The sequence below is a fragment of the Eucalyptus grandis genome, chromosome 3 (assembly GCF_016545825.1).
Source record: "Eucalyptus grandis isolate ANBG69807.140 chromosome 3, ASM1654582v1, whole genome shotgun sequence".
NCBI classification, from domain to species: Eukaryota; Viridiplantae; Streptophyta; class Magnoliopsida; order Myrtales; family Myrtaceae; genus Eucalyptus; species Eucalyptus grandis.
In genome coordinates this window covers 46,979,500-47,001,769 of record NC_052614.1, presented here as the reverse complement: position 1 = coordinate 47,001,769, position 22,270 = coordinate 46,979,500, and the positions used below count along the sequence as shown (strand labels likewise).

Here is a 22,270-nt window from a genome sequence, read left to right as displayed (position 1 = left end):
TCAGCTTTAGCTGATCAAGGATGGTATACAGCTATGAAAGAAGAGATGGATGCTTTACATCGAATCATACCTGGATTTTAATTCCTCGAACAACCGACATGAATGTAATAGGCTGCAAATGGGTGTTTAAAACCAAATTGGCATCTGATGGAAGTTTTGATAGGTTAAAAGCTCGTCTTATAGCTAAAGGGTTTCACCAAGAAGAAGGTATAGATTTTACTGAAACTTTCAGCCCAGTAGTCAAACATGCTACAATTCGGTTAGTTCTATCTGTAGCCATGATGAATCAATGGTCTATTCATCAACTTGATGTCAAGAACGCATTCCTACATGGCACATTGACTCAAACAGTTTACATGGAGCAGCCCCCTGGTTTGATACAAACCACAAACACCTAATCATGTGTGTCTCCTCAAGAAATCTCTTTATGGTCTTCGACAAGCTCCTCGTGCATGGTTTGATAAGTTCAGTACCTTCTTACTTGAAAATGGTTTTGTCTACAGCTCAACTGATCCCTCTCTGTTTATTCTTCGTAATGGACAAGACACGGTACTTCTCTTATTATATGTGGATGATATTGTCTTAACTGGTAGCTCATCCTCATTACTTTCGAGTTTAATTCATTCCCTAAGCCTTCAGTTTCACATGAAAGATCTAGGATATCTTCACTACTTTCTTGGCATTGAAGCTAAACGCAATTCTACTGATCTGTTCCTCTGTCAAACCAATTATGCAATCGATCTTCTTACTCGAGCTCAATTGATTGATTGTAAACCAATCTCTACTCCACTACCTCAGAGATCATATATTCTGCAATCAGATTCCATTCCCTTATCCAATCCTCTTGAATATAGAAGTCTTGTTGGCGGTCTTCAATATCTAACACTGACTCGTCCTGATATTGCCTATGCTACAAACATGTTATGCCAGAAAATGCAGCAACCTACTGTCGCAGACTTTCACAAACTAAAGAGGGTTCTACGGTATGTTAAAGGAACTATCAGTTGTGGTATCTTTCTTCATTCTCGAAGTTCTAGACAACTTTATGGATTTTCAGATGCAGACTGGGCTGGTTGCACAGAGACTGGACGATCCACGACCGGCTTCGTACATTTCTCGGCTCTAATCTCATTTCTTGGACAGCAAAGAAACAGCCTACTGTAAGTCGATCTTCTACTGAAGCAGAATATCGTGCCCTTGCCTCTGCCACTGCTGAGCTTACTTGGGTCAGCTTTGTTCTTCGTGATATTGGTCTGTCACTTTCTTCACCAACTCGTTTGTTCTGTGATAATCAGTCTGCTATTGCTCTTACTGCTAATCCCATTTTACATGCCCGCACCAAGCACATCGAAGTGTACGAGAAAAGGTTGCTTCTGGCTCTCTCAATGTGTGTTATATTCCAAGCAATTGCCAGCTTGTTGATATTTTCACAAAACCTATCTCACGGTTCGCTCATTTTGACATTCGTACCAAATTGGGCATTGGTTCTTTACCCCTTCCCAATTCGCGGGGGGATGTTAAAGCATATAAGTCAAAGTTGAAGATAAATGTTGCTGGTTAAGAGCTAAGCTCGGGTGGAAACTATGAAAATAAAGTAAAGGAATTCAAGTTGAAGCCAAAGTTAGATATTGACATTCGGGAGTTAAGTTCTAGTGCAAACAGGGAAGTAAAGCGAGGCGGATCGCTGATTTGGGAAATGCAGAACAAATGTTGGTGCTAATGATTCAATCAAGGCTGGAAATGACAAATTCAACTCTACTTGTGAGGATAAAGAAAAGCATAACAAAGAAAGCATGGTTTACATCAACAACACGTGCTCATTAAATAACGTATATTCAGTTTTAAGTCAAAACCGAATACCTTCCTTGTTCTGTTATTTTCCCTTGTTCTGTTATTGACTTCTGTTAATTCAGTTGAACAAGTTTGTTGTTCGCTCACATATAAATACTGAATTGTACGAAGAACTGATATAGAGAATACACTTTGTAAATTCCTCTCTCTCTTTGTGAAAGACGAAATACAGAAGCTCAAGATCATTTGTTCGATTCATCATCATTGTCAACTTGTTTCTTCATCTTCTCTGTTTTTCTTTCCTGTTCTTGGCTTTTTCACACATTGTACCCCAAAAATGGGTCCAAACGGTGAGTATAAATTTGGGAGTGGGGAGTATAAAGAATAAATTTCTTCACTTCGTAACCATTCAATCCATGAAAGAGAGAGGGAGGGAGGGAAATAGAGAGTGAGCTGGAGAACATCTCCCACAGCTCTCCCAAACCGTGGGTGAGTGAATGAGAGTGAGTTTGGCCGTGAGAGCACGAGAGAGTGAGTTGAGAAGGAAACGAGAGTGAGAAATTTGAGAGAGGTCCATCCAGGCTTGTTCATTTATTTCCTTCCATCATTTAATGTAGGAGTCTAATGTTTTTCGTGTGCTCCCCGTCATCTATTGTTCATCGATCTCGCCGAGCGAAATCGGAGTTTAAAGCCAAGTATGTTAGTCTGTCTCGCCCTATTGGGTGTTGCAAACTCATTATCTTGGTCCCACCAGTTTGATTAGCCTGGATATGAGGTTTGATTATGTCTTGTTTAATGATTAAATCATGTGTTTGTGTCACAGTCTGTGATTTTCCCATACCGGTGAACCCTTGGAAGTGAAGCTGAGGGTTATCGAATAAAGAGTGAGGATGCAAAGAGGATAAACACAACTGGGAGTGAGGTTAGGATGATATATGCTAAGAGTTCTAGGATAGAAATGATTATATTACTTAGGAACTTTGAAGATGGAGTTAGCCTCCCATGCACATACTAGTCGAGAGTTGATGCCGCTCTTTTGATGAGGCCATGGGAGGTTGAAATCAATTATTGAGCCTAAAGAAATCTGTTATCTCACTCGATGGACTAGACGCCCAAGTGAAGTTGGGCGTGGTACGATCTCGTATAAAGGTACTATTCGTCGTATTGTTCATTGAAACAACTATAGAAGGAAGGTTGGCCTGACGATTCCACTTCTCAAGCGCTGCACGGGGTATTCCATGGCCAAGGAACTATTGACCTGTGATACTCGCATCTTAATGTTCTCATCAAAACCGGCCATTATGTTTGCTTACCCAAAAACAACGAATTTGCCTCAAAGCCGTGTTCCCCCTTAGCGGTGAACCTCATCATGTCGAGTTAGTTGATTTTCTCATATCCGTGTTTATATTCATGTATAGTGATGTTAGAATTAGGTTTCGTTTATTTTGCGAAAGATAAATTATTCGAAAAACAATTTTTAAAATTGATCTTTTTTACCACTTACAAAAATAAATAAATGAAAAATATTTTTTATCATTCACAAAAATATCTAGACTTGAATTGTGATCATTGATTAAATTTTTTTTTGTTAATTAATTATTTCGAGTTATACAAATGAGCATTTTTAGAAGAAAAAAATATCTTTTGAATCATTTATTTTCTACGAAACAAATAGAGCCTTAGTGTTCGCCCATTCATTTTGCACCGAGCACTTATGCAATCACCATTCAAGTGTCATGGACTGATAGTTTCTTGGCCATGAAACAGCCTTTGCAGCACCTAGTGAGCCGAAAACACTGGACTAGCCTTCTGTTTATAATTGTTCCTAAGAAGAGTATGGCGAATTGCATCATCATGTAGGATTGCATCACACTTAGTTTAGCTTGGGCATCAAATTTGCGCGAGACACATAGAACATTAAGGTGCAACAAGTGATTTCAGCTTGCCATGGTCTCATCGGGAAAGCGACATCAACTATTGATTAGTCTATACACGAGAGGCCAAACCTGCTTTTAAAACTCCTGGTAGTTATAATTGTTCTATTATAGAATTCCTAGCACAAATACTCTGACACCACTCCTAAGAACTAGTTGTATGGTCCCTTCTACATCACTCATTCTTCACTTCAATCACACCAAGCTCTACTCACAAGGATACTTAAGCACGGGAGAATCCTGTCCATGACACAAGTCTATCCTGTGTGATTTATTGTGGGTGTAATGTGCGCCCTCATCCGGACTGGGCCTTGGTCCGTGTCTCCCTTGGATGTTATCTTAGATTCTAGTCTGTTTTTTCCATGAGGAAAATATAAAATATTAGAGATGAAAAAGATTTTTTAAAAAAAAGGAATTGCATTTAGGTAAGAATTTCATCACGGTATTTAGTTTATTTAAACTCAATTTCATATCTAGGTTTAACATTTCATTATCGCCAAAGTTTAGGGAAATTTGCATTCATTAGCCTAGACTAATTGCATTTTTTTATGTTGGGCATGGCTGGGATCCTGTTCAAGGCTTAATGTAAAGGCAGTATTTAATTTTGCCCGACAAAGTTCGGTTCTTACTCTATTAATGTCATATTGGTATATCTTGTTCGACTTTTAGTGTGTTTCAATGTCGTTAGTTTTCCATGTTTTATGAAACGTAAAAGAAATTGAATGAAAAAAAGACTGCGAAACTTTTCCCATAAAAGTGCGAAGACACCAAATTGAGTGCTGGATAATTTCTAGCATAACTAACGCCGCGTTCCCATAAGAAATCCCATTTCAGCGACAGAAATCAAGCAATAATAGCAAGAGAACGGCCATTACATCGAGTCAAGAGTAAGAGAGAGGTGAGGCCATGACCGCGAGGGAGGGTCGTATGCAAGGCCACGACTGTGATGTAGGGATAGAGGGCTCAAGGTGAAAGTTTAGCCGAGAGGCGACTGAGAGCAAGACGAGGCGAGACTTGCGTGAGGAGGATTAAGAGTGGACCAAAGGTTAGGGTTTCTTTTTTGGGGAAAGTGCCTGAGGAGTGTTGAGGACTGAAGGAGGCGCACCGACCATGAGAGAGAGTTAATTAGGGTTTTCAAAATATAAAAACTAATATATATATCGGTATTCCACAACCTAAATCATGAGGAAGAGAACATGTAAATGATAGGCTCACTTCTCCTTCCAAATAACAGAGTGAAGAATAACAAACGAGACGGGACTGGGAGATCGCCATTAACTTTTCCTTCTGAATTTTCTCGCTGACCATCTCTCTCTCCACCCACTCCCAACCCGGCATTCAGAACATTATACACCCTAAAGCCCATGAATACAGAAGGCAGATTACTTACAGATTAGCAGAGTCTCTAATGGGGTGTCATCTGTTCTCACTTTTTTTTTCTTGTTTATCTGATCTTCTACTACTCTTTCCATTATTTAATTTGGTGAGTTCATTCTTATCATTGGGACTTAGGTGCGGGAGAAACCAAGTAAGGCACGTTCATCTTGGTGGTTTTTTTTTTTTTTTTTTGGGTAATTAAGCCTATATTAGATATAGGCGTTTCAGAGAAAGGATAAATTTGTTTTTAGAACATTAAAAAAAAAAGGTCATGGAAAACATTCCATTTTAACACTCTTTTCTGTTTATATTGCGTAGAAACCTCTGCCATATCCTTTCTCAGCACTTTCAGTCCCATAAGATTGATACAGGCTGACAGATAGGTTTTGTTTTATTGCAGTACGGCTTCTAACTTGAGGAGTTCTGGAGCCTCATAAAAATATCATGACATTCCAGTGCCGTCCAAGGATGGCCATCCCTGAAACTGTTGATTGCAACTGTGTTTTGAGGTTCTTCCGGTCCCAAAGTCGCACTAGAAGTAGACAAGGGGAAAGAAAGGGAGAAATTAGGAAATCTAGTGTGATCCATTAGCAAGCAATAATCCAAAAAGAGAAACCAACTTGAGTACTCTTTTCTGGCCATTTCATAATTATTAGGCAAGTAACTTATCTTTCTTGAGGCTTGCTATGTCTTGTAGGATGTTTATGTCTCAAGCTTGTCTTAGTTCAATAGTTAAAAGAGAACAAGTGAATAGACCGATTAAAGTGCTTTCTCCATGATCATGTCTTCTATTTTCAGATTTATCCTTGCAGTATCCAGGAGTTGTGGCCTAAATGCGGGGAATGTGTTTTGACATATATACTATGTTCTGTCGTCTGGTATCCATCTACCGTATTTACCCTCTGCCTTCTTTTCAATTCGCGAGTGGCTTGTCTTGTTGTAAGCATTAGGTGGGTTCCAAAATACATTGAAACTGCTTTACCTTTCCTTCATTGAGTCCAAACACACTCATTTATTTGATATTTTTTAGCAATGTAACATCACCGTCATTAAAGTTAACAATCTAACGTCTTAGTAAGCTTTAACAATGTTGCTATTCGATTATATGCCAATTAAATAATTATTTATCTCATCTTTTTGGATGAAAGAACACCCGAAAAATTTCAAATAAAACTTAAAGTGAGCTCATTTTTTTGACCAAAAAAAAAAATTCATGGTGGACTTTGTCTCAAATAAAAACCTAGTGAGCATGCATATCTCACATGCCACTTTCCAAATCATAATTAGGGGCATCTTAGTCCAAAGACTTTTTTTCTTTTTCATTTTCTTTCTTCGTTTATATGTTTATCTTCTTCTTTCCCTCTTCCTCCCGTTGACTCTTCTGCTCATCTTGTAGCTCTTGAAGCATGAGCATCTTCATGTCTCCAATTGTCAGTGAAGTTCTCTGTTCAGGTTATATGATAAGTTCTTCTCTGAGGTGCCGGACCCCCTTGGTTCAATCTTTCTCTGTTGCGTTCCTCTACCGTAGATAATGGAAGGAAATGCATTGTTTCAGCTCAGAAAAGATGGCATATACTGTGTGATGTCCCAATGTAGGACAATTAACCCCTCATGTCCACAATGGAGAGCATCACAGAATGTAAATGTTTTAGATTGCAGAACCTTTAATGCCCACCTCATCCTCGGCCTCATGGAGTGTCCAGATGGGATTTCGCCGTGCCTTTTGCAAGTTGAAGGCGCGTTAGATCATTTTGTCCTGCTGAGTACTCGATTTGTCGGCAAAATTCATATCGTCCGTTGTTCAACTTGAAAAGAATCCAAAGTTCTACCGGCATGCTCTTTGAATTAGCTGTACATCATTACGATCCGGATCCCGGGTGTTTTTATCGGTTGGTAAGAGTGATGGAATTTAGGACCTAAGCAAGTCCTTAAACTGCTTTTGTTCTCAGAGTCAACCCAAACAGTAAAATAGGGTAATAATAACCGTGGGGGTTTGGACCACTCTTAATTCGGGTCCTCCGGCCTTGATTCCCGTGAAGCCCTTCTCCTAGCATACTAGGCTGAGGTCCGATCAATTAGACTCATGCAAATTGGAAAATGGACGAATTGGGCATTCTTGATATTTATTTTATTTATTTATTTTGGTACATTTAAAAATGAAACCTTGAATTAGTTGGCTAAAGTTCAAGCGTCGGTAGTTATGATGCATTTGATAATCATTCTGTTTTCGGAAACAGTTTATGTTTGGAATTTATTCTTTTTTATTCTATTCCCAATAACAATTTACGAGTATTTGAAAATCAATAGACAAATAAATTTACAGGAGAAACTTTAGGAGCTTGTGTACAAATCATAAAATTTGTATATATACCGTAATCTCTCTCTCTTCCTCAACTGCCCATCAATTCTTTAAGCTTCCTCCGTTACTCTCTTTTTTTAACCCACAATCCAGGTCTAATATACTCGATAATAAGTGTTTTAATTTTAGATTGTTAGAGATATTTAAGATTTTTTTTTAGAATTTTTTCCTATGTCGTCTCACCTAGAAGATGCTTTTACGTAATATGAGGAGCAGTCCGCCAAACGCTGCAAGCCTTTCCTGATCAGAATGTGCAACAAGTATTCATGAGGAAATTGCCATCAAGCAAACTCCACCTTGGAAGTCATCGACTTCGATAGCGCTTCACGACTTCGCCTCGTCCTTTGCCTCGCCCTTCACTGTTGCCCACAATATTTTCTCTGAAGGCATTTGTATCTTCTCTAGACTTGTCAGATTGAATCTTAAATATAAATGAACCATGAATCACTCCGATTTTGAAGTGCTTATAGTAAATGAGTTTTAAGACTAAAATAAATGAGTTTAAATTAGAGTTTAAAACCCATTTCCAAAACACCAGGCTTATAAAAATATTTTTAAAAAATCAAAATTATAATTATTTACTTTTTTCTTTTCTTTTTTTCTTTCTTCTTCGTTAGGTCGGCTGGTGGCTGGCAACCAGCCAGGCGAGGGACAAGCTCGTTGGACGCTGGCGAAGCCCGAGCTTGCCGAGGTCTGGCGCTGGCGATGCTCAAGCTCACCGATCTGGTGAGGTCTCGACCTCGCAGACGTCTAGTGAGACACCTCACTGGCCCGTGGCAATGGAGAGCATGGCGCGGTCGTGCTCGAGGAGCTTTAGGGTTGTGCCCTGGGGCTTCCATGGTTTCCGCCATGACCAGGCTCTCGCTCTCCCTCTGTCTCTGTCTGTCTATCTCTCTCTCTCACATCTCTGGGAGAAAATAATGCATATGAAAGAAGAGAGAGAGAGTGCCTCGTTCTTTACAGTACAGGTGGGACCCTCTCACGGCACATTGAACGAAGAGAGGAGACAGACACGTCGAGGCGTTTTCAAAATTTCTACAGATGGGCCTCATATGATGTGGTGCTCTTGTGTACACAATATTTTCTCAAAGCTAGATATTCCCGTGGTTTGAAGTATTACCAAGATATCTGTGCTTTAACAACTTTTATAATTAAAGAATCTACCTGGACTCGGACTCGAACGGTGCATATTCAACTTTGGGTTCCAGCTGGAGGACCCTGGCCGAGTTTAGCTCCAGACTGGAGAACTCATACTGTGAGACCTGCGTGGAATCCATCCTCGTTTGCCAAGGTGAGAAAGTAAAAATAAAACATAAAACCAGGACTTGACAGGACAACCGATCACTTCATTGCATCGTCTTTATCGATCCGATTGAATGGAACTGACTTGAGAGGGCCACCAATCAGTTCACTGTATCTGCTTTATCGATTCCAACCACTGAAAAGTCCTTTTCGTCTCTTTGTTTTTTTCTCGACTTTTTGTAATGGAGAAAGACTTATAATGTTGTCTAAAAATGTCTATAGACCTCCTATGCCCAACGGGAGAGGGAGAGAGAGAGCGAGCGAGCGAATTGGTCCGGGCGGGGTGTTTCTAATAATTCTCCGAGTTATGGCTCCTGAAGATGTGGCTGCTGGAAGGAAGAGAAAATGCCCGGTTTGTTTCCTCTGGATCTCTGAGATTTGTATTATTATTTCTTCGATATAAGTATTGTTAAAACTCATAAAAACAACAATCAAAACAGAAAAATTTCTGTTTTTGAGAGAGAGAAAAGATAAAAAAAAAAAAAAAACAGAGCACTTCATACGTCTTGTGCTTAAGAAAAAAAACTGTCGAGTACAATTACTAAATACAAAATAAAAAAACTGCTCACGTACGTGCAATACATAACTACACACAAATGGGCCATTAACTTCCTAGAAAATAGCAAAAACACTAAATACGTAACTAAATGAATTTGGCTGTTTTTTAATAAAAAACAGAGTAAAACAGAGTAAAAAGAAAACTGAAAATAGCAGAAAACAGAGACATTATAATCCAACAAACTCCTCATTGGATCAGTTGCTGTTGCATACTTCAATTTTCTTTCTTAATACTTCAAATCTTCCAGCTTGAAGTGGTTTTGTGAACATGTCTGCAAGTTGATCTTCAGATCTGAAATAGACCAACTTAACTTCGCCACTTTGTTGCACCTCACGTAGAAAGAAAAATTTGACTTTGAAATGCTTGGTTTTGCCATAGAAAACTGGATTCTGAGATATTGCTAAAGCGGCCTGATTATCCACATTAATTTCAATGCAATCACTGGAATTCAACCACAAATCCTTCATTATCTTCTTCAGCCACAAAGCCTGATGCTAGATGCAGAAAATGTCACAAGTTGGGTCACATGGAAGCCATCTGCAAAGAAAAAAATTACCAGCAAGCAGGAAAAGCACAGGTAGCAGTGAATGAAACTGAGGAAGAGCACTTGTTTGTAACTTCTTTTTCTGAATCTTTTGTTGGGAATGATGCATGGCCGGTGGATAGTGGCTGTACCAATCATATGACTGGCAATTCAAAGCTGTTTAGGAGTCTAGATAGGTCAGTCAGGTTCAGAGTCAGAATTGGCAACGGACAATATATCGAAGTGCAAGGGAAGGGTACAGTGGCTATTGAAGGAAATCAGGAGGTGAAGCTGATCAACGATGTTCTTTTTGTGCCAAATATTGACCATAATCTGTTAAGTGTTGGTCAATTAGTTGAGAAGGGCTATAAAGTGAAGTTCGAAGGGAAGGAATGTCTTATTAATAATGCAGATAGCAAAGAAGTGTTAAGAATCCCAATGAAGGACAAGAGTTTCATGTTCAAGCCACAAGAGATGCAACAAATGGCTTTATAGTGCAAAGAAGAAAATGCAGAGATATGGCATAAAAGACTTGGGCATGTTCACAGGAAGAGCATGTCGTTTATGCGAGAAATAGCTTGCGGATGACTTGCCAAGTTTGGAGGAGGAATTTCCACAGTGCGGAACTTGTCTTCTTGGCAAGCAAGTCAGATTTCCTTTCAAAGGAGGAGGCTGGAGAGCATGTGAGAAGCTGCAATTAGTCCACACAGATTTATGTGGACCTATGTCTGAGTCTTCTCTCAATGGTAGTAGGTATTTCATTACCTTCACTGATGATATGACTAGGATGAGTTGGATTTATTTTCTGCGAGCCAAGTCTGAAATTATTGATGTGTTTGTGAAGTTTAAAGCCTTAGTTAAGAATCAGAGTGGGAAGAAAATTAAAATGCTCAGGTCTGATAATGGTTCTGAGTATACTACTCACAAGTTTAAGTTGAATTGTGAGCAAGTAGGAATTGTGCAGCAGTTCACTGCTCCCTATTCACCTCAACAGAATGGGGTCAGTGAGAAGAAAAACAGAAGTATTATGGAGATGGGCAAATGTATGATGCAGGAGAAGATGTTGCCTAAGAAGTTCTGGGTTGAAGCAACTAATACTGCAGTGTTCCTCTTGAACAGATTGCCCACAAAGGCCTTAGAGAGGTCAACACCTTTTGAAGTCTGGTATGGTGTTAAACCTTCTGCGAAAAATTTGAAGGTTTTTGGGTGTTTATGTTACACTCATGTTCCTGAGGTCAAGAGGGACAAACTGGATAAGAAAGCAGAGCTTGGAATCTTCATCGGGTACAGTCTCCAATCAAAGGCTTACCGAATTTTTCCTATGACAGGGAAGGTGACTATAAGCAGAGATGTTGTTTTTCTAGAGGAAGATGAGTGAAATTGGATGGAAGGAAAGAGTGCAGAAAAGCAGCAGTTCGAAAAACAACCTGCAACAGATGTAGAGGTTGATGAAGTTATAGATGGATTGGAAGACAGTGTGGATGATTTACCAGTGAGGGGGCACAAGGTCACTTGCTGAAACCTATGAAAGAAGCAATTTGGCAATGCTCGAACCATCTAACTTTGTGGAAGCTAAGGAGGATCAGAGGTGGATTGCAGCAATGTAGGAGGAGATTGCAATGATCCAGAAAAACCATACATGGGAGCTTGTTGATAGACCATCTGATAAGAATGTGATTGCGGTTAAGTGGGTGTTTAGAACAAAACTTAATCCTAATGGTTCTGTCAATAAACACAAAGCTAGACTGGTGGTGAAAGGCTATGCACAAATATGGGGAGTAGACTATTCTGAAACATTTGCTTATGTTGCACGACTTGATACAATAAGGCTACTGTTAGCTATTGCAGTAGAGAATGGGTGGCCTATATTTCAGTTAGATGTCAAGTCTGCATTTCTGAATGGAGAGCTTGAGGAGGAGATTTTTGTTGAACAACCTGAAGGCTTCAGTATCAAAGGGCAAGAAGAGAGTGTATATAGGTTGAAGAAAGCTCTATATGGACTGAAGCATGCTCTGATACCAATGTTAAAACTCATAAAAACAACAATCATAACAGAAAAATTTCTGTTTTTGAGAGAGAGAAAAGATAAAAAAACAGAGCACTTCATACGTCTTGTGCTTAAGAAAAAAAAACTGTCGAGTACAACCACTAAATACAAAACAAAAAACTGCTCACGTACGTGCAACACATAACTGCACACAAACGTGTCATTAACTTCCTAGAAAATAGCAAAAACACTAAATACGTAACTAAATGAACTTGGCTGTTTTTTAATAAAAAAAACAGAGTAAAACAGAGCAAAAAGAAAACTGAAAACAGCAGAAAACAGATACATTATAATCCAACAAATATGGCGGTATCGATCCTCTGCTTGTGGTTCAGCCCCTCAAATTGCTAAACATCGTCTGAAATGTTACAATTCTCCTTTGACGTGAACAATTGAATCAAATCAAAATTACCAGATCGTATCAAAACTTCAAGCACTATTGATGTTGTACGCTGGGTCTGTTAAGTATTGATTTGCTTTCCCCTAAAATTTGAGATACCATTTAAATTTGAGAAAATTATTAAAAGTTACATGTAAATTCACTAATCAACGTTTGAGTATTACGAAAGTTCTGAAAATTATGGATCTTAAAACAGCCAAAACGCATGAGCTGCAAGATTCAGTTGTAGTCAGCTTGCTGTGTTAGGCTCGGCTCCATCGGAACCGTAAAACTTTGTTTTTCTTTTTTGTTTGTTTTTGGCCAGAAGAATAAGACTTGGTCTGGAACACCATGTTTACTTTAATTTCCTTGATTTGACAGGAGCCATCTTCTGGAATGAATCATGAAGTATTCTTGAATTTTAGAGGTGCAGATACTCGTGAAGAATTCACAGATGTCCTTCACAAAAAACTGAAAAATGCAGGGATCAGGGTCTTTATAGATCACGAAAAACTCTGTGCTGGAGATGAGATCGATCAGGGGCTGAAAGATGTGATCAAGCGGTCGACTATCTCAATAGCCATATTCTCTAAAGATTATGCTTCCAGTAGAAGTTGCCTTATGGAGCTGGTACAAATGTGGGAGTGCAGAAAATCAAATGGACAGATTATTATCCCAATTTTCTATAATGTTAGGCCCCATGCTGTAAAGAACCTGGAGGGGGATTTTGCAACGTCCTTCAATAAACATGATGCATATAAAAAAGTCGACTCAGAGACCATCGACAAATGGAAGGAGGTTCTTCGAGAGGTCGTGGAATTGAGCGGATTTGATCGGGCGACCATAAACGGGGGGTAATTCTTTTACTTCTGGTTTCTTTTTTCTTTCCTAGATCGATGGAAAGAAAAATAGTTTATAATGGTGTGAGAACGAATCCGAAACTTTTCTAATAAATGTCATATATAATCACATCGACGATGATGCACGCTAGAGAGATCTTTAAAGTTATTCTTGTGAAATGGGCTGATAATTTAACAGGTTGAAGTTCTTGATACCTTTCAAGTAACCAGTGAGTTGATTAAAATGGCCAGTTGAAAATTAACTCGACTCATGACATAGCTGGGAGTTAGATCAGCCGACCTGGTCCACCACGCGCTCTTCGTTCCCCCTTGACTAGATCTTTTGTTATGCAGATAGCATGATGATGTCAATGTCAAAATTGCTCTGTGCATTAAATCTTGCTCTCCACTTAAATTGAAGATTCCCCCTGCCCTTGTAAATTAATTTATTTTTCGTCGGTTCAATGCCCGCTTGATTTTTGTCTACAGTTTAATATTTTTGGTAACTCTGTTGTTGTCCTTGTGCTTCGTCACTCATGTTTTGCAGGCATGTGACCGACCTCCTAGACAAAGTTATGACCCGTGTCTGGCAGGAGTTGGGGAAGGATGACCAAGACGTGACCGACAAACTAGTTGGAATCGATCTTCATGTTCAAGAGATGATGACAAAGCTTGGTGTTGTCTACAGCCATGGAAAAGCGATGAAAGTATGTGGAGAAGATAAACGTGTTGTCGGGAATATGCGGAATGCCAGGTGTTGGAAAGACTACACTTGCCAAGGTTGTCTTCAACAAGATCCACAAGTTGATCGATGCATGTAGCTTCCTGAAAGGTATAAATTCGGAAGGAGTCGAGTTTTCCCTAGGACTGTTGATTGCTGAACTTCAAAAGGAAATACATGAACCACTGAGATTTTCTGGTAAATTTAAAAAAATAAAATATCTCTTTTCTAAGATGAAGGTTCTCATTGTGCTTGATGATGTGCGTGAGGATGAACAAATTGAAGCATTGGCTGGCGACCTTACTTGGTTTGGTCCAGGAAGTAGAATCATTGTGACCACAGATAGAAGAGATGTTTTGAAGGTTTTCGACTTTGGGGAAGAAGAAAAAGATAGAGCAGCTGAAGTGTACGAGGTTAAACCAATGAGTCATCATCATGCTCTTCAACTCTTTCGTAATTGTGTTTTTCAAGGGGATGCTTCCCAAGATGTCTCCGAGTGCGATATCTTGTCCCCAGACATCGTCGAAGCTCTGGGAAGGCTTCCCTTGGCTATTAAGCTTCAGGCAGAATATTTAAAGAAAAATAAGAACAGAGAGTTATGGAGTAGCAAGTTGAAATCCTTAAAAAAACGCCCACTACATAAAAAAGTAGCAGCTGCCTTCCAGGTCAGTTACACATCTTTGGATGATACTGCAAAGGAGATATTCCTCGACATAGCTTGTTTTTTCATTGGCAAGGATAAGAGGATTCCTCCTTACATGTGGGAGGAGGCTTGGGATGGCGATCCTCTTGAAGGAATAAATCAACTTCGCGACATGCATTTCTTGGAAGATGGAGAAAATAATGAATTAAGAATGCACGATCTGTTGAGAGAGTTTGGCAGGGAGCTTGTCAAGAGGAAACATCTTAATCAGCGCTGCAGGTTTTGGAATCACAGCGATGCACTTTCCTTTCTAAACGACGGTCAGGTAAGTATGCAAAGCCTCTAATTTTTTTTTTTCAGAAGGTCACAAAAGCGTTCAGATAAACCATTCATAGATAACATAAAAAAGGGATTTGTTTCTAACATGATTTAGAACGCGTAGTGGATACCTACTGATTTTGTAATTATGATTTGTGTCATTTCATTAAAAGCAGTAAGAGAAATTAAAGTTTTCCAACTTACTCGTATGTTCTTTCCCAACCGAGACTTGACAGGGTACTATTAGTGTCCAAGGCATTGGTCTCACAGTTGAAGAGGGCAGCACCGACAGTTTTACTTGTGAACAATTTTGGGAAATGTCGAATTTGAGGTACCTCAGACTGGACGGGGCTAACATCCTGGGAGATACTATGAAGCTTCCTCAGAAGTTGAGGTGGCTTGATTGGCGAGAGTGCCATTCAATTCCTGAGCTTTGTAATATGCATTTGACGGAGTTAGGGATTCTCGATCTGTCTTGGAGTCCAGTCACCAGGGTTTCAAAATTCTGGGAAGGAATTGGAGAGGTATGGCCAATATTTGCTTTTTAAATCTCGTGTTAAGATGATAGATATGAGCGAGTAAGGTTTGATATCTTCTTTTGCACATGCATTGCAGAAGGTGGAGAAATTGAAAGTCTTGAACCTACAAGGATGTGTTCAGTTGCATCCATCGTTGAACTTTCCAGCTCCCATCAATTTAGAGATGTTGATAATGGAAGATTGTTCTCGGTTATCTCAAATTAGGCAATTCATCAGTAATCTCAAGAAGTTGAGATCCTTAAATTTGAGAAACTGCAGCCAAGTCAGGAAGTTGCCTCAAGAACTGTACTGCATGAAATTTTTAACGGAACTTCTGATTGATGGAACTGGCATCCAAGAAATTTATTGCCAGGAAGGGTCTTTGAAGAATCTTGAAAAACTTAGTGCTTGTAACTGTAAACGTTTGCGAGATATATCCACAATTGGCCGCCTAAGGAAACTCTCAAGCCTTGATTTGGATGGTGCTGATATTGATGGGCTTCCACTTGCTTTTGAATTTCCTCGGACACTCGAGAGACTTTCTTTAAGGGATTGTCAGAAGTTGATTCAACTTTCAACTTCCATCGGGAAGCTGGATCTGCTGGAGGTAATGGACCTTTCACTTACTAAAATCACAGAATTGCCAGAGTCAGTTGAGAATTTAAGGAAGTTGAAGATGCTGAAGATGGCGCACACTTTCCTACCAAAATTTCCTAAAGATATTGTGAACTTAAAGAACCTGGAGGAGATAGATCTCTCTTTCTGCATAAATTTGGAATGGGACATTCATTGTGATATTTCAGGACTATTTTCTTTGAGAATTTTGAGATTATCGTCATCCAATGTGACCGGGCTGCCTCAGAGGATTTGCCATCTATCTTGCATCCAAACCCTAGACGTACGTAAATGCAAACAACTTCAAGCACTACCAAAGTTACCCTCCAGTTTACTCACTCTCTGCTGGGGATCTAAAATCATGGCAGTCCCTGAATTGACAAATCTGATGAATCTAAAAGAGCTATGCTTGAATGATGATGAGCAGCCAGAAGCAGGGTCATCGAATCAGATCCCAAATATTGGGTGGATCACGAGTTTAACAAGTCTAGAAACCTTGGAATTGTCCCTTCCAAATGTTACCAAACTCCCCAGGAATTTTAGTGCTCTTACTCATCTCCGGGAACTCTCTTTATCCTATATGAAGGAGCTAGTCCTCACACAACTTCCCTCGTCCTCAAGCTTATGGACTCTGCGTCTCAAGCACTGCAAGATTATAGAGCCAAAATTTTCTAGTCTGAAACAGCTGTCAGAACTAGAACTAAAGGACTGTGATTTAGCAAAGATTGATGGTCTTGAAGATTTAAAGCTTTTGGAAGTCCTGAAAGTTTTTCATTGCAACCGGATAATAAGCCTTAATGGGCTCGAAGAATTAGGCCGTCTCAGGAAGGTGGAAGGTATCTTTTCTGCTCGTCCTAGTCTACCAGAATTAGACCAACGTGTTGAACAGGACATATGCCTGGGGGCTTAATAGTCTCTGTCCTGTACGAACTACTGTTGTACTTTCGAATCTTCGACAGGACATCTCCTTTTAGTCTGAGAAGCTGGAGAGCGACCTCTCTAAGGTACATGCTCCAATTCTGTTTAGAATTCTTTTTATCTGAAACAAAGTTGGATCTTATTGGTTCCATGAATTCCTTATGTGTGTATTGCACCTGATCTGCGCAGGGCCACAAAATACCCCAGGAAAATTCTTGGTGTCCGGTGATTGTTAGCGGCATCAAGAATCTCGCATCAAAACCATTGCCAAAGGTAATGCCTACACTCGAATTGCTGCATATTTTGTTGGCATCCTATCTGTACTGTTTATATAAAGGTGTGATTCCCCAAAACACCATTTACTATTATTTGTAGCCTGCAGGATGCATCCTTAAGCCGTCCACTGCCACTTAACTCTTCGATCATGCTGAGAAAGAGAAGACAAAGAAGAAAAACAAGATCCAGCATCCATGGGCAACATTGCAAGGACTCCGTGGATGTGAGCCATCACCAGCCTTTACCTTTTTCAGCTCTGCTGGTGAGATTCGTCCTCAACACCGCCTCCAAATTTGCTTTCATTCGTTTCAGTTGATCGAATCATCGGGTTCCCAAATCTCCATGAGTTCATTATATGATGGCGATGTGAAATGGATTTGACGGAGATCTAATCAGAAGGAACTACAATAGAGTGCGCTCGTGATCGTGAAATTGAGTAGGATGATTGCGATGTTGAGAGAGAGGGAGAGAGATGCGCCTTTGAATTGATCTGCTGCTTGGGAAAGGATACTTTTCATCCATTGTTCTCTTCTCCTCTTCTTATTCGATTTTCTTCCCACTCGCACCTCTGGATACAATCCGGGTTCATCGTGATGGGATATGCTCTGTATTCATCCGTAAATATAAAAAAATAATAACAAAACATGGAGAACAGAACTTTTTGTCGAGGCATATCTTAATTTTACTTCTGCTTCTCCTCCATATTACTAAAAAATACATATTCATTGAAAAAGGTAAAAGTATTGTAACAATTAAAAAAGTTAAAGGTTCCTATTCTTTGGCTCATTGAGTCATTAATGCTGATTTTGTTTAAGAACCGATCGAATCTGTAATTGGCGATTTGTTGCAATTAATATGTTTTTTTTTTCAAACAATTAATGTTGTTGATTAGCATGTATATAAATTGCTATGCACAATACGTCAATTTCGACTTTTATTATATTGAATATGAATAATTAATGCAATACATTTCGCTTGAATAAATGTATTCTGATCCACCTACATTCTCTTCGGTCACAATTTTTGCAACAATCTATATTTCTTTTTGATGATTTAGATTATTTTTTTCACATCTAAGAGTTTCAATGTATAAATCGGTAAGTATTAGTCAGTTGGGGTCCCTGCCCAGTCCCCACTGGTTCAACAGCCCTTTGCCACAGAATTGGCATATTTTCTTAATTGATAATTGCTTTCATTTATCATCTTTTATATAGTACTTTTGTACGATAAATGAGGTGGGATTGTTATTTGAGGAGCCAAATTGAATGACATAGTGGTTGGCAGAAGACAAAATGGCTCTTGAACTGCGATTTATATGTATTTTTCTTTTCCTCTTTGAGATTAAGATATAACATATTATCACTTGACACTTCATATGTGTACACTTATATTTCCCTACACTTAGCTTTGTGCTTCGTATAATGATTTGGAAAATATTTTCTTAAAAATGATCGTTTGAATCATTTGAAATAATTAGCTAATATATAATATTTTCAAATTATTTATTTTTTGCAAAACAAATAGGCACTAACCTTGAAATAGATCTGTATCCGTATATTTTTGGATCCGAAGCAAGTTTCTCATTGCCTTCATCCTTTAGGTTAATAAAAGTCATATTCTATGGAAAGAGGATATCATAGAATGGTTATATACGAATAAATGGTCTAAAAGATTGATTTTTCTTTCTTTTCTCCTTTCACTTTATCAATCTTTTACATTATTAGTTATTGCAATTTAATTTTTTACTGCGTCCTTTCTATACTACACACTATAATTGGATAATGAATCTTTTTTTTTCTTGTGCTAGCATTTTTCAAATCAAATTAACTACTATTATATTATGATTATTGCATTAAAGATCTGCAGTAATTAGAAGGGGAAATTACCAAAACAATCTTAAACCTATTGCAATTTTTTCAATTAAGTTATAATTTATTTTTTTGGCCAATTCAATCATAAACTCTTTTTTTTTTATAATTATGTTAATTCAGTCCATCCGTCCAAATTTGACCGGCTGGATGTGAATGTTGGTCGAGCCGTCCGAAATCGGTGCTAAGGTGGCAATTTTTTAATAATTTTTTTCGACTTTTTTATTAATTTTTGTTTTTCTTTTATTTTTTCCTTCTTTTATATTTTCTTTTCTTCTTCTTTTTATTCTTCTTCTTCTGGCTAGTCGTCGAATTGGCCAAAGGTTACGGCTAGCAGCAAGTGAGACCTTGCTGGACATTGGCAAGGGCTCATCATTGCGGGCGAGCTCGCCCTTGTTGTCATTGGATGAGGTTGAGCTCGCCCCTGATGATGAGGCTTCACTAGTGGCCAGTGAGGTCTCACTAGTTGTAACCTTTGGCCGTGGTCATAGAAAAAATAATAAAAAATAATAAAGAAGAAATACAAATAAAAAATAATTAAGAAATTCGAAAAAATATTATTAAAAAATTACCATGTTAGTGTTAGTTGGCATCCACGTCAACCTCGGTTGGCTAAATTTAGCTAGATGGATTGAATTGACACAATTGCAAAATATTTATGACTGAATTGAAAAAGTTGCAATATATTTATGATTGTTTTGGTAATTTTTTCATAATTAGAAATAAACGAGTATTCAATAAGTTACAAAGGAGAGGGCCATGCATGGAAGGATGAAGCTTTCACTCCTAATTTAATAGCACATGAACCTTTAAATTCTCTAATAGACATCATGCTTCATCTTGCAAGCAAAATGATCTCTAGTTTATTCCTTGTTCATTCTCTATTGGTTTTAAAGCTTTTCTTTCTAGACCAGCAAATTCTTTCTCAAGGGTGAAAAATAAGAAGGAAAAATCACAAGAATAAATGGGACCATGCAATTTAGAGGCTGGGATGGGAATATATGAGTGAGGGAGTAGGGTTTCACAACGTGTGCACAGTACATAACACACGTAGTTTTGGAATGACCATATTAGAAGGAAAAGTGCATTCATCCTATGAAATGATTTAGGAAGCAATTCCAAAAATTACGAGTTACACAAGCATAAGTGGTTTGGCTAATGAAATTGGGTCAGAGGTAGAAGAAAAGATGAATTAGTTCTTAAATATGTTCTCTCTTTAAGCACTGTTGAAGTATTATAGAAAGCACGTGTTGCCTTTGTACATATTATCTACTTTGACCCTTCATATACTGAGCATTAACACAATATTAAAAAGGTCATCAAACAATGAAATAAAAAAGAGAACACATCATTGAATAAACTATTCGATCATAAAGAACTCATTGCCCAGAAATTTGTAACGCGATGCGGAATTAAAAGGAATGTAAAATGTTAACAAATATTAATGTAAGGACAAAAAAAAGTGACTAGGATGGGAGGGTATGATTTCATCTTTAGGCATGATGTGTCATGGAGAAGTTTAGTTTGGGAAATTGTTTTGAGATATATATATTGAAAAGTGAAGTCTGATGTGTAGGGGTGAGCATCGGTCTAGGGTCAACCGTGGACCAACCTTGGATCGGCTCACTGGTCCTGGTCCAGTTTCCAGGGAGATTAGGTCGATCCTTGGTCTTAGAATTCCTAGACCAACACTGTGCAGGTCGGTCTTTAGTCCTTTGAGAGTTCCGGGTCGGTCCAATCCGAATCTACCATAACTATATATAAAATAATTTTTATAATTTTTTTATAAAAATAAAACCTTAAAATAAGCGGCATCAACAACATTAAACAGTTTTTAGTGAGGAGTTCAAGTAATTTTACATTGTTATTTAATAACTTAGGTTTTTAATGTCTTTTATGGCATCAATAGTCATAATTTATGAAGGAGAAAAATATTTTTATGAGGAGTTCTCACGGTGTCACGTCCCAAACCCCGAGCGCATGCCCACCCCTATCTGGTCGATAATAATTTGCGACTTCTTAGGACGAGTCGTCGACCCTTTCCATTTTATTGCACATGCGGAAGCGAAAAGAAATCCCCTGACAGTAATTATCTCGGGATAGAAAAGCAGGACAACAATTTCACAAACAAATATGCATTTATATTCACATAGAGTCATGTACAAGGTCTATGACCAAAAGACCACAAAAACTAACTTTCCAAAAAAGACGGTCCTAGCTGACCTACATTTCACATCACCTCCTCTTGGCTCCCGGTCCTCCACTTGACGACCTTGAAAATATTGTCCCACAACGGGGTGGGATATAATCTTAGCAAGTCTAAAGCTCTAAACCCCAATTAGGAGGAAAATACGCTAAGAGCGTCCTAACCACACAATCACGTATATAGCATAGATGACTTATCTCATCTCAGTTCCTCCTTGTAGGTCAACACAGTTCATATACATTAGGTATAGAATTGATACACACAATAATTGAAACGCATCACTCAACTCAATAAATTACAGGGTCCAGATTATAAGGCCAAATCATTATAACACGTCCTATACCATTTTACACAATTTTGTCCCATAATCCGGCGCATCTATTTCACTCAACATGTGTTCCAATTGATAATTTCACCCACTTGAGGGTACAACCTACTAGAATTTCGGCGGTCTACTAGCGTAGCCAACCATCGTCTCATCCCATTAAGCACGGTTACGTCTCTCTTAGAGATGACTTCCTCGAATGAGTATAGATCCAGAATCTATTGCGACCCAAATCCCACTAAGTGGGTATCCCATATAAGGTAACGTCCATTCGATACAGTTCGGGGACGGGTTCTCTTAATTGGCACACGATCACTCAATCTCGACCCAGGACACCGTGCATTGCATTCAAATGCTTCAATTAAAATGGTGATCCCAGCCCATTTTCTTCGTATTAAAAACACTCAGTGAAAATAGTCGTGTGTGGGTACACGGTCAGATTGGAACCGGAAAATTTATAACATTCTTTTCAAAATCCCACTGGTTTATATAGTATATAAAACCATTTTCAGTGTTTAAAACCCGACATCCGGGATTTTCTAGATAAATATCGAAATTCATAAATTTTAGAATAATTGACCAAATTTCCAATCAATACTCAATTTTCACAATTTAGCACTCGATTGCAGAAATTAACTACACCATTGTAATTAGTACGAAATTCCATTCACCGACTATCCCAGCCTAATTTCCGGAAGAATAATTAATAATTAATTAATTTCGAAAATTAATTAAATAAATCAATTTAATTT

General features: G+C 38.5%; 3 protein-coding genes across 5 annotated transcripts in view; all 3 read left to right on the top strand.

Moving 5' to 3' along the window:
• Positions 1-22,270, top strand: part of LOC104439801 (disease resistance protein RUN1-like) — a 98,888-nt gene that overhangs the window by 19,322 nt on the left and 57,296 nt on the right. The gene's annotated exons all lie outside the window — the stretch shown is intronic.
• LOC120285957 (disease resistance protein RPV1-like) lies at positions 8,871-17,791 on the top strand. 3 transcript variants are annotated; one of them, XM_039308775.1, is made up of 8 exons: positions 8,871-9,115; positions 12,653-13,125; positions 13,658-14,799; positions 15,029-15,316; positions 15,408-16,929; positions 17,033-17,116; positions 17,219-17,342; positions 17,432-17,791. In XM_039308775.1, the coding sequence occupies exons 3-5, from the start codon at positions 13,858-13,860 to the stop codon at positions 16,833-16,835; spliced, it is 2,658 nt and encodes an 885-aa protein (XP_039164709.1). In that variant the 5' UTR covers positions 8,871-9,115; positions 12,653-13,125; positions 13,658-13,857; the 3' UTR covers positions 16,836-16,929; positions 17,033-17,116; positions 17,219-17,342; positions 17,432-17,791. The 3 variants fall into 3 exon arrangements, with proteins under 3 accessions (XP_039164709.1, XP_039164710.1, XP_039164708.1); XM_039308776.1 differs by having other exon boundaries at positions 17,226-17,791; XM_039308774.1 differs by having other exon boundaries at positions 17,219-17,791.
• LOC120291882 (TMV resistance protein N-like) lies at positions 9,071-13,129 on the top strand. The gene is made up of 2 exons (XM_039309672.1): positions 9,071-9,115; positions 12,653-13,129. The coding sequence occupies exons 1-2, from the start codon at positions 9,071-9,073 to the stop codon at positions 13,127-13,129; spliced, it is 522 nt and encodes a 173-aa protein (XP_039165606.1).